This window comes from Lycium ferocissimum, chromosome 1, assembly GCF_029784015.1.
Source record: "Lycium ferocissimum isolate CSIRO_LF1 chromosome 1, AGI_CSIRO_Lferr_CH_V1, whole genome shotgun sequence".
NCBI lineage: Eukaryota > Viridiplantae > Streptophyta > Magnoliopsida > Solanales > Solanaceae > Lycium > Lycium ferocissimum.
This window is the reverse complement of record NC_081342.1, coordinates 7,453,033-7,466,283: the sequence shown is the minus strand read 5'-3', so window position 1 is coordinate 7,466,283 and position 13,251 is coordinate 7,453,033. Positions and strand designations below refer to the sequence as shown.

The 13,251-nt window shown below is 32.3% G+C and overlaps 1 protein-coding gene across 1 annotated transcript; it reads right to left on the bottom strand.

The window, feature by feature from the left end:
- Positions 1-878: 878 nt before the first annotated feature.
- Positions 879-2,636, bottom strand: LOC132042114 (ammonium transporter 1 member 1). The gene has a single exon (XM_059432761.1). It carries the CDS (start codon positions 2,611-2,613, stop codon positions 1,141-1,143), a length of 1,473 nt encoding a protein of 490 aa, XP_059288744.1. The 5' UTR covers positions 2,614-2,636; the 3' UTR covers positions 879-1,140.
- Positions 2,637-13,251: the final 10,615 nt, after the last annotated feature.

Sequence of the window (13,251 nt, the reverse complement as noted above, 5' to 3'; positions counted from 1 at the left end):
ATACCACCATTATCAAAAAGAAAACATGAAAGGACAAGTCTAAATAACTGCCACAATGGTCTTATCATACCAGTATTGCCTTCTTTGTCATCTTGCATGCGAATGGGTACCCACACAGAGACAAAATGTTGCATTAAATTCAATAAGAAACTCAATTTGCATCCTTTTTCTCTTTTCCAATCTTTTTGGCACTCAGTCACATGATTCTCTCCCATTCACAGTTCACACAAAAGTGTTTGGTCACACTTAACACTAGGAGATTCCATTGAATCTTCCGGCCTTTCCACCGTACGCGTCTAACTTTAATCTGTTCATTCTTTATCCTTTTCACGTTCTCAATCCTTTTTTCCTTTTTTCATTTTTAAAATAAGTTTCTCTTAATTTCTCATTCAAAAAGATTGTTTAGTTTTCATTTTTTGTTTCATAAACTTTGTTGTTTATATTGTATAGCTGGTTATCTTTTGAATGATCTCATAGTACACAAAATTCTTTACTTTGTCGGTTTATTAATAAAAATTAAACTCATGTAAAAATCGACCACAAGAAATTAAGAAAATTTTATCGGTGCTGACTTGGATCTCGAGTTACGAAATTAGGCAAGGAAAGGAGCATCTACACTTTAGCCAATTGTAAGGAAACTCACAAGTGCCATTCTTAGGGGAGAGCTAGTAGGGGTCATCCCATTTCAATGGCGCATATTTAAAGCTTAATATGAAATTATATTTTCTTGCAGAATTGGTCGGATATGTACTTGCAATTTTTGTGGTATCAATTGTCCTCTCCTTTACAGTCCTTGTCAATGAAATCATAATAGCCAGAACAAACATATAAAGAAAAAATATAGCGCAGAAAAAAGTAAATAGAAAGACAAGTCAAGCTTGACGGTACCACAATAATGGTAAGAGTAATACATATATGTACAAAGGGGGTGCATCTTTATAGTCAAAGGTAGAAATAAGAATAAAAGGAGTCCATGTTCACATTATCTTCAAAGACAACCACCCATTTACCCCTAAAAGAAAGCCATTTTTTTCTTTTTCTTTTCCACACTTACAACCTAAACTTAATTTTCTAGAAAGAAATAATAGAACATTGAAAAGGACACATAGGAGAATAAATTAAAAGATAAATTTTCTAAGTTTAGATTGTTGGTTCAACTCTCCTCATTTGCAATCCTTGCTTGTGATCTTCTTCATGATAATAAGCAAATCCACCATGTCGGGTCAGATCCATACCCGCCATCTCATCCTCAGAAGAGATCCTAAGAAGCTTCAACTTATGAAGAATATAGAAAAGTGGACCCATTGTAGCTGTGACCCAACCAAATATTACAAGAATTTGGACTATATGTGCCCCAAGTAGTTTTCCACCACCACCCATAAATAACCCGTGAGGCCGACCCGGTTTACCCGGGTAAACTTGATCCACATACTTACCCTTAGCAAATAAAGCAGTGAAAATTATTCCCCATGCACCACAACCACCATGTAATTGTGCTGCCTCAAGTGGATCATCATATTTAAATATCTCCGCTAACTTGTTAAAACCGATTAAAACTAAAGCAGCTACGAACCCACAAATAATAGCGGCCCATGGCTCAACAACAGAACAGCCAGCCGTGATTGCTGCAAATCCGCCCAGAAGCCCGTTACACACATCCGTAACATTCCAATGGCCCGATAAAATCCTCTTACCAAAAAGGGTCGTTAGGGCAGCGGTGCAACCCGCTAAGGTGGTGGTCACCGCGGTCCGGCCCACAGCACTCCATTGACCATAATACCCTCCACTTGTACCATAAGTAACAAGAATCTTATTAAACGAACCCGGGTTAAACCCGTACCATCCGAACCACAACAAAAATGTACCCAAAACCACAAGCGAAGCGCTATGTCCACGTAGGGTTGCAGCCCGGCCCGTATGATCGAACCGCCCGATTCTTGGACCTTCAATTAAAGCACCATAAAAGCCGGCTATACCACCTACCATATGAACCACACCCGACCCGGCAAAATCAATAACACCCGACCCGAATAAAAGATTTGCACTATTAGTCGGGCTGGCCCACCCATCAGGTGACCAAAACCAATGAGAAACAACAGGGTAAACAAAACCAGTTAAAAAAGAAGAGTAAATCAAATAAGCAACAAACTGAGTTCTCTCAGCTATTGATCCACTTGTAATACCAGCAGCAGCTATAGCAAAAGCCCATTGATAAAGAAAATTACTATAATCAAAAGATTCAGATGGGATCTCTTTAAGACCAAAGAAATGACGTCCAATAAATCCATTAGATGGACCACCCCATGCAAAAGCAAAACCAAATAAATAATAAAAAAGACCACCTGCGGCAGCATCAAGAACATTAGTTAACATGATGTTCATAGTATTCTTTGCACGGACAGAGCCTGCACAAAGCATAGCGAAACCTAGTTGCATTGAGAAAACTAGGTACGCAGAAAAGAGTAGATATGTTGAGTCAATTGCATAACCGGTATCGATAAATTTGTTCGATACATCGGAAAATTGGTCACATATGTATGTGGCAGCAGCTACAGCATCAGTACTGGTGTTGGGTCCGAGGAATGGAGCAAGTTGGTCGACTGAACAAGACATGGTGGGTGGCGTGGGGTGGGGGTGGGGTATAGGGGGGTGGGTGGTAAGAAGAAGAAGAAGGAGAGATTCAAGGCGGAATCTTGTTGAGAGTATAAGGTGATGAATGCGTAATAGGATACTGTTTTATATAGAGAAAATTAATGAGAGGAGTTTGACTTTTCTTTTTTGGTGTAGTATTTTTACGGGGGAATTTAAATATTTTTTTATGTGACTTTTTTATAAGAGAAATAGGAGTATTTTATTAGTGTATTGATTAATAGGGTACCGTCTGATTCCAACTGTCAGTAAAGAATGAGTAAAAATAGAGTAAATTCTGGAAATCCATAATAAATATCATATAAGGAGAAATAATTAATATTCAAATTTATATTAATGGTACAAAATATTCAATTGTCCGGGATTTAAATATTTTATTATGTGAGTTATACAACAGAAATATTTTTGTGTATGGGCCGTGTGGATACCTACTGTCAGTAAAGAATGGGTAAAAGTAGTAAATTCTGGAAATCCATAATAAATGTCATACAAGGAGAAATAATTAATTATCACATTTTGAATGGGACAAAAGATTCAATTGCCCCTTTACCCGTTTTGCAGCAATTGCTGATTTGTCCATCAGTGCTTTTAAAATTGAATTTCAATATTAAAAATGCTGATAAAATATTAAAGAAATTTGTTTGAAGAGTATTCAAAGAGAAATGAAGTACTGTACATAGTTGACTCATGAATCACGGACTTTTTTCCAAGGCAAATACATACATATGTCCTTTTCAAACTTTCAATTTTCAAATCTCTTTTTAATTAAAATATACTCCTTTTTACTTTTCAAGGCAGAATTAATTTAACAATAAAGTAGCTATTTTTCCATTCAAATTTCAGTTGGAGATGTACATGTTTTCTCTCCTTATTTTTCTCAATTGTTTTCCTGGCAATTAACTTGAATATTACTCTAGAATCTCTCCATATAAGATGTTTCTATGATCACACTCTTTCTATATATTACTAGAAAATTGGACTCACCATCTTTACAACAATAACTAGGCTTCAACCAAAACAAATTGAAATAGGCTAATATGAATTTTCATTAATCATTTCTTTATTTAAACTTAACTCATATCACATCATATTAAATTAAAATTATATGTATAATAATAATAGTAATAAAGTTCTCTATATTTTTATTGTCATTTAAATCTAGAACATGATCAAGGTACTCCTAGAAGCAGGGGCAGAGCCACATAGGGCCAAGGGATCCGAATCCCCTTCGGTGGACAAAAATACTATTTATATACGGTTTAATTTATTTTTGGTTATATATATAAAATAGATGTTGAACCACATTTGGTTTTCTCGTCTGTTTATTTTTTCTTATTTTGAACCCTCTTGACTCCGCCACTGCCTAGAAGAGCAAAGGCTCAAAATCAACCTATAAACAAGATTAAAACTTATTCCTAAAAGCTTGCAAGGGATGTCCTCTTAAAACCTGTTTCTAGGAGGAGGAGAATATGCGAAAAGATTCCCGTTGACCAAAGTATCCAATATATTTACAAATTGAAGCATGAAAAATACCACTCAACCCCACAAGAAATAGTAAAATGAAAACTATAAATTTTAATATCCCATTTCTTTCCACCTAATTTCTTTTTTACGTATTTTTTTTAATTTTTCTCTTTCCCACTTTTTTTTTCCCTTTATGGGGGGTGGTTTTAGTTTTCGAAATCTTCTACGTTGCCTAAGTTACTTCTAAATAATTTTCACGTCGCATAATTCAATATTCAACGGTATTATAATGCAAATTGTGTCATGTTTAATTAATGAAAATCATGTCATATACTAAAACCTGATAATTAAGCACGTAAGGTAGAAGGAGGTTCATTATCCACCAAGTTCTGAACTTTTGCATTACAAACCTTTGAAGATTTTCGATTATGAAAAAAATAGTGTTGAAAAAATATTATTTAACATATGTGTGAGGTGTAATAACACTTTTGGTCCCTTAGTTGTGGATAAATTTTGATTTTGATTTGTGTGATATATGACTCATCACATATAACAATTAATTAAAATGAGTATTTTTAGTCTGTTTATATAGAAAATATGTTACAACTAGATTATTTTTAGAAGTTCATTACCCTAAAAAATCAGGTAACAATACAAGTTTAACATAACATATGAGTAATTAAATGATGAATCGAATGGTTGATATAACCTCCAGTAATTTTGTGATTACTCACAAGCAAAAGGATAAAAACCATTTCACGTAGTTTAAGGATAAATGGGTTTAGTCAAATATCACATGGATTAAAATTTATTAATAATTAAGAGATAAAAAATGCTATTAAATTATTAATCCTATACGTAAATATAGATTTGCGATTGACTTCATGGACAATATATTTGAAAAACTACCCTATATTCTCGCCAATGGAATCAAATATAAACGTATTTTCCTTTTGTTTATGATAGTTATCTTCTCGTTTAAACTCAATTAATCAACCCTTAATTAGGATGTTGGATGTCAGAATGAAGCTAACAAAGATTCTTAAGATTTATTTATGCACAAAGTCACAAAGAATTTCTTGATATTCAAATTACATATAGAGGATTCCAAATGTACACTATACTTTCAAAATTAAAATATTTTGATGTTCCCCAATAAAAAAACAATACACGAATTTAGCTCAGGTTACATGTGAGGAGGTTTGCACACTAAAGGACAAAGCTTTTTAACAAATAAATAAATGTATTTTTATATTATAAATTAAAATATTACGGAAGATAAGCACAAAGTTAAAATTTTGCTTAGATTCTAAGGGAATATATGAACCTACCAATGTTGACTAGCTGTAGTTTATACTTCCAATATTACTTGAAAATACCTTAATAACTTTTCGAAACCAACATTTGAAATAAACAGAAAACAGCAAATACTTAACCATTCTATTATCAAACCTTTTAAATTGTTAGGGTACGTTTGAACCTTTTCAATTATCTAAGGGCATAACAAACTATTATAGAGGATATATATAAACCACTTTGATATTTAGGGGTAAGTTTAGATATTTTATTTTTCTACGCAGCTCTACCGTAACTAATGTTAGAGACAAGCTAGATAATTACTGTATATATATTAGAGACAAATTTGAAACAAATCAATTACTACTTCATAAGTAAAACTGAACCTTCTCCCTATAAATTGTTGATCAACTTTTGTTATAGACATAAAGATTATGGGAAAAGTAGGTTTTATAGCTAACTTTAATTGTCCACCATTGTAAGTGATTCTTTTTAGCTCTAATTCCCAAAAGTTCTTTTACCACTTTCTCATTACCGCATATCCAATGGAGCACGTTTAACATGAAAATTTATAGTTAACCCTTTGTTTCTTTGATTAATAATTTAATACCGTACGTTTATTTTACCTAGCTACCTTTTACCCTTTTAACAAGTTAGTAGTAGAGATGTAGACTTTAACAATTTTTTATTATTTTTCTTGGGCCAGATTACTTTAACAATTTTCATTATTTTTCTTGGGCCAGATTCATAGTTCTTCGGTTTTTTGACAGAAAAAAACAAAATTAAGAACGGGAAAAGACTCTTTTATTTTTCTTTTAAAATTTCAGACCACTAGAGTTACAGCTGAGTCAATGATTAATAGGAAACACACTTAGTGAAAACAAAATAATGATAAACAAATTCTTGACTGATCACATGGGTGCACATGTTATCAGATCTTGACAATTTGCCAAGCTAGTTACATCTCAATTTTGAGTTAACCATGCTAAGATACTTGTATCTTGATATAACTGGGTGTTGCAATAACGTGTGTTTTGCCCGAAGAATAGAAGCATAGAGGGGTGTATTAGGGTTGGGGAAATTATTTTTTGGGTCGGGTCGGGCATGGGTAATTTAAGTTAAATGGGTAATTTTGTCTAACTTGAGATTTCCATCTATTCAAGGGGTATATGTGTATCTTTGGCCAACTGGAGATATTTGATCACTTTGATCAATAACGGAAGCGAAGTTAGCCAAAAAATCAAGTAGAAGGGTATATTTGAACCTTTTCCCAATATTAATATATGCATAACTTATATGAGAATTTATATATTATAATGTTGGATGAATTGTGAAATAAAAATAAAGGGTATTAACAATACATTGATTAAAATAACTAAAGGGAAAAACTAACCCTCTTAACAGTAACAAACTTTTATTTTATTTGAAAAGCAAACGCACACTTTTAGATTATTACTATATATTAATTTTAGTACATCAACTAAATATTTAATGAAAAATAATCTTTATATTAGAATCATATATAGCTGCAATCCTTACGTAATAAATCCTGTATAACTAATGTCTTTATTAACTAATCTTGATCCATTACGTACAGACTTTCAAATCTCACTAAAAGTCCCCTCCTCGTCTATCTTTTTGTTTTCACTAATTAAGGATCAATCCTCGCCCAAAATTAAACTTTTAGAAGAAAAAAGAAGTAAAAATAACGTGGAATTGAAAAGTTTTTGACGTAGAAATACAGTTAGAATTTGCAATCAATGGCCAGGAGAAACCAGGCCATTAAAATCCATTGGAATTTCCTCTTTCCAGCTTATAGAAAATATCCTAATTAATCAATCGGTTGCTATCATTTCGTTGTTGAAAATGATATAAATCGGGTTCTTAAACACAAATTGCTACCGATTAATTAGATTCCAAATTGTTGACATTCACATTCAAAGATACTCTTAATCACGTATATACTTCTAAGAATATATTTATTACATCTTGACGAAGAATTATTAATTTTGAAATTCAAACTTGGAAATTATAACTATACAATTTCTTTAATTTGTAATGCAAGCACATAGCGTACAATTAATCATTTGAGCTGTCTGGCTATCAGACTTATAAGATTCTCTAACTCTACTTATAACTAATATAGTTACGTAATCTAAATAAAGTCAACGGTATTACATTATCAAAGCACAAAAAAAAAAAAAAAAAAAAAAAAAGGCATGCTTTCATCACGTAAATGCTTCTACTTGTAATTATTTTTTTGCTTGGATATAAATGATTGAGCAGAGAAAATAATTGTGAGAGAACTCCCACTTTAAAATGTTGCTAGGTTCGATTCTTCTAGATTCTCTCATTTCTACTGTTTTCCAGTTGTAGACCAGAATTATTTTTTGTTAAATTAAAAAAATAAATATTTGAATCCTTATATTCTTAAAGAATTTGGTCTTTCACCTTGGAGAAATTGTAAAGAAGCCTGCCCATTGTTTGAGAACAGACTTGCATAAATTAAATTCCACTCATATTTTTAAAAAAGAAGGTCCAGGTCAAAATGACAAATGACAAAGTTTAAATATTTATTTAACTGTTCAGATTAGTTTATTTATCTTTCTTTGTCAAACTGAATATTATTTCATTGGTGTCACGTTTACGTTTAGCGATATGTTCAATTATACCACTTTCTAGACTAACATTTGGGCTAAAATTAATTCAAGAAATTATGGTAAGAACTTGCTTATCTCGGATGGTAACATAATATAATAAATTCAACGTAGCCATCATCATTAATTCATCTAACACCGTAAAAATCACTAACAATTGTGATAGAGTGGTAAGTAATCATCCATCTTTAAACACAGGTCTCAACACTACAAGAAAGTATAGAAATTGCAACAGCTCTTTTGGCAACAAAAATAATATAGTTGGTAAAAGTCAATATTTGGCAACAACTTAGTTTTATTGTTGACATATATGATGAATCTTTTAAAAATGAACTTTTTGTTTGTTGCCAAAAATTTAATTTTGTTGTCATATAGTATTGACTATTGTTGCAAAAAGTACTTTTGGCAACTAAAAAAAAAAGTTGTTGCACGTCGTTGCAATAACAGCCGTTGGGAAAAGTTTATGCAACAAGAAAAAAAAATGTTGTTGCCAAAAGTACTTTTTGCAACAATAACCTATCTATGGCAACAAAAAAAAATTGTTGCCAAATGTCTTCTTTCTTGTAGTGCAAGTTCTTGCTCTGAGAATGAAGTTAAGTCGTCTTTGATAGGAGGGCTTTACGTGTGAGATTTCTCAACCAAATCAGAATTAGTCGGACCTCAAAGCAAGTATCGGATATCGAGTAGGAAACAATTTTTTTTTTTTTTTTTAAATAACTCCATAAAAGATAATCTATACAACTGAAGACTTGACTGTGTCCAATCATGCAGATATCTTCAAATAATTCCAAAGAAGATCTTTGTAATTGAAAGCTAGAAATTGATACAAATAATGACCTCTAGTAGTTTTTTCTAATAACTTTTTCTACCTCTGAATTTTAAATATTTACCTTTTGTCATACATCGATATTGGATCTTATCCACCCAAGGGATCAATTTTTTTTTTTTTTTGCTTAGCGTCATTTTCTTATTTTATCTTTTCCTTGATTTCTTAAACCAAAACACAAATATTTTAATGGGCTACAGTTAAGCTGACATTAGCATATTTGTTCCATTACTCCTCCTTCTTCTTCTTCTACTTTTTTTTTTTTTTTTTTTTTTTTTGCGCGGATTGTCCATTAAAGGCACTTGTCTTTAATTTTTACCCCTCAAATTGTTCGCCTTTAATTTTTGCCCTTCGCTTAAAAAAGTGATCGAAAATACCTTGGGATTTCGGGTTCGAATCCCGTTCAATCAAAAATTAAAAAATAAATAAAAGTCACAAGGCACAAGTTGAATTCGCAAGACAGTGTTTGCCTTATGCCTGAAGGCAAACTTAGCTTAATAATGGAGAGTTTCATACAAACTCTGCCTTAAAGGTAGAGTTGCTACCTTAAGGCAAACTTTGTCTTATAAGGTAGAACTCGGCCTTGCGAAACCAAAACTTTGCCTTGATTTTTTTTTTTTTTCAAATTTTTGACTGAGCGGGGTTCGAACCCAGAACCCATGAGTTTTAGGCGAAGGACAAAAATTAAAGACCAACAATTTGAGGGGTAAAAATTAAAAACCACCACCGAATAAGGGCAGTCGTGGAAATTGCCCCCATTTCTTTGGTCAATTTTAATTTAATATAGATATGTGGTGTATAAAATGGGCTAAAAATAATATTTATAATTGGGCAATTCGCAGGAATGTCCTTATTTTGGGGTGGTCATTAATTTTGTCCCTTAAATTGTTGGTCTTTAATTTTTGTCATTCACCTAATACCATGAGCTTTGCGGTTCGAACCTTGGCTCAGTCAAAACAAATAAAAATCACAAGGTAGAGTTTTGTAGCAAAGTTAGGCCTATTCGGCCAAAGTTAGGCCTCAGGCAGAATTTTGAATGCAAAACTCTACCTGCAGGCAGAGTTTGGAACGTAGAGTTTTGCATTCAAAATTCTGCTGCAGGTAATCTGCCTTGCGAATCCAAACATCTGCCTTGCGAAATTCCTTTTTTTTTTTTTTTTTACTGAGCTGGGGTTCGAACCCACAACCTTGAGGTATTAGGCGAAGGGCAAATATTAAAGACCATCAATTTAAAGGGCAAAAATTAAAGACCAGTGCTTTTGAAGGGCAATCCGAACAAAAAAAATGTTTAAAATAAAAAATACAGAAAAATAAGGCTTATCAGTCCAAAAGGACAATTTTCAGCCATTTTGTAACTACATGAGAACACTCGAGACCAAGTTTAAACGAAGGTTAAAGTTATAGGTAAAGTACGTATAATACATATTAAGGAGAAATATTTACGAAATATGGCAATAGTTTTTTATTTACAAAACATAACATTATAAACCCTATAAAAAACATGCTTTAAAAAAAAATTAAGTTTTTTTTAAATATTTAAAAAAAAAAAAAAATTCTCTCAACAATTTAGGTATGAAATGTGCATACCTCGCTCAAGGCTTAAAAAGTTCGCTCAAATTTTAGTGTATGAAAACGGTATGAAAAATGTATGAAATGTGTATATCTCGTTCAAGGCTTAAAAAAATCCTTTCAAAATTGTGTGTATGAAAATGATATGAAATTTGTATCTCGTTCAAAGCTTAAAATTTCGCTCACATTTTCGTGTATAAAGTTCATGTTAGATTTCTGTAAAATTAATACAACTACAACAACATTGTATACAACTTTGATGCAACATTCAACAACAACAACAACCCAGTGTAATCCCACAACGTGGGGTCTGGGGAATACAACATTCAAGACTTAAAATAATCGCTCAAATTTTTGTGTATGAAATGTGTATATCTTGCTCAAGGCTTAAAAAGTTCGCTCAAATTTTGTGTATGAAAAATTGTCATGTTTTGTAAATAAGAAAAACTATCTAGTATATATTTTGTAATAAAGAGTCTTAGGTGGATACCCTATGTCATTTTCCCTAAAGTTATTCACTTTGCATGGTTCAGGGACAATTTTAACCTTTGCCATTTTTTTTTTTTTTAATGTATGTTAATGTTCAAAAATATCATATCTAGTCAACTTGTTGATTTTTAGGTTGGAACTTGTCTTAAAAGCTACATTAGGGATTCAATATTGAATTAAAAGTCAACGTTGAGTTGATTGCAAATAACATCTACTACTTGTTAAATAATGCGCGATTTGCTCGTGACCTCAAATGACACGCACAAACAGTCACCAATGGAGAAAAAATAGTTTTTAGAGATGATGTCGTAGAGAAAAGGACATAAATAGTCCCTTATCTACGGGAGTAGGTTTAAAATGGTCCCTTAATTATACACTTACCGATTTTAGTCCTTTAACTATCCAAAAACTTATCAAATTTAGTCTCCGTCTATTTTTTTATACAAACACGACAAAACCGATAAACCTTCGTGAGATTAATCGTTAAACCATTCCTCAAACCTATATTTCTCTCTCCCTGATTCTTTTTCCTCAAGTTTATTCTTTAACCTCAACTTTTTTCCTCAAGTTCTCTTTCGCGTTTGATAACCGACGGACTGCGTCGGTTAAAACCGACGGAAAACCAACCCTGTCCGTCGGTTTTGTTAAAAAAAAAAAAAAAAAAAAACGACGGTCTCACGTCGGTTTTTTTTTTTGAAAATTAAAGAATGAAATATAGGAACTTGGAATCGAACCCGGGTATGTTCCTTGGCATTAAAGGGCTTTATCACTAGACCACTGATATTTTTTGTTCATATACTTACATTGATTTAATTTATACTTTTTTTTCGCTCTAAAAACCGACGGACTCCATCGGTTTATTTTAGAAAATAATATAAAAAATAATTATATTTTTTTGCGCATTTTTGTGCAAAAAATAACCGAGGCAGTCCGTCGGTTTTCTTAAAAATAAAAAAACGATTTAAAAAAATTATTGAAAAAACCGACGGAATCCTTCGGTCTTTCCGTCGGTTTTTTCCATCGTTTTTTACCAATTTTTTAGTAGTGTTTGAGAAGAATGGTTACAGAAATTTTGTACCTGAGTTTGTCTTTTCGAATTTTAGATACTCGAGAGCTATACCAGTGCCAGAATGCTCTTTTTTTTTTTTTTTTTTTATTTTTTAACAAGAGGAACTTGAGGAAAAAGAAGTAGGGAGAGAGAGAGATATAGGTCTGAGGAATGATTTAACGATTAATCTCATGAAGATTTATGAGTTTGTACGCTGTTTGTATAAAAAAAATAGACGGAGACCAAATTTGATAAGTTTTTGAATAGTTAAAGGACTAAAACCGGTAAGTGTATAGTTAAGGGACCATTTTAGACCTATTCCCATAGATAAGGGACTATTTATGGCCTTTTCTCTGATGTCGTAGCTAAGGCAAGAATATTATATGATAGAATCTAAGTTACATATACTGAGTTACTGATATTGTAAAGACTATTTCACAGTCAGTAAATTTAATTTGAATATGTGATAGAAGGTTAATTACCACCTTTATCAGATAATTATTTAACGCTCACTAAGAGATTTACATGTAATATTTAATTAATAAGTGATTTAATTATATAAATATTATTTACATCTTCAATCCATAGAACCTTTTGTTTTACTTGAGCCGAGGGTCTATCGGAAAGAATCTCTCTATTTGCCAAGGTATGGGTAAGGTCTGCGTACACCCTCTACCCCAAGGGCGGATTTACATGGCGGTGAACACCCTCGGCAGAAAATTACAGTGTATATATAGGGTAAATTTTTTGTATTTATGTACATATATTGACTTTTGAACATCCTGTACAAATGCAAAAGGTTAGCTCAAGCGGTCCAGGGTATTCAAAATTGTCTCTAGTGTCCTATGTTCAATCCCTAGGGACAACATAGTATTTTATATTTAGCTTTTGTACCCTCCCCAGGCCTCACTTGTGAAATTACATTGGGTATGTTGTCAGTGGCGGATTCAGGATTTTCACTCAGGGGGTTCGAAAAAAATAATAAAAGCTAAATATAAAAAATAATGTTGTTAATGGGAATCAAACCTAGAATGCTAGAGACTATTTTGAACCCCCCGGACCACTTAAGCTAACCATTTGCATTTATTCAAGTGTTCAAAAGTTAATATATGTACATAAACACAGAAAATTTATCCTACATATACATTGTAATTTTTTGCCGAGGGTGAACACCCTCGGATAACTCTAAATCCGCCCCTGTTAATGTTGTTATCGTGGTCGTCGTCAATTCATGAAACTTAAATTTAGGTGCC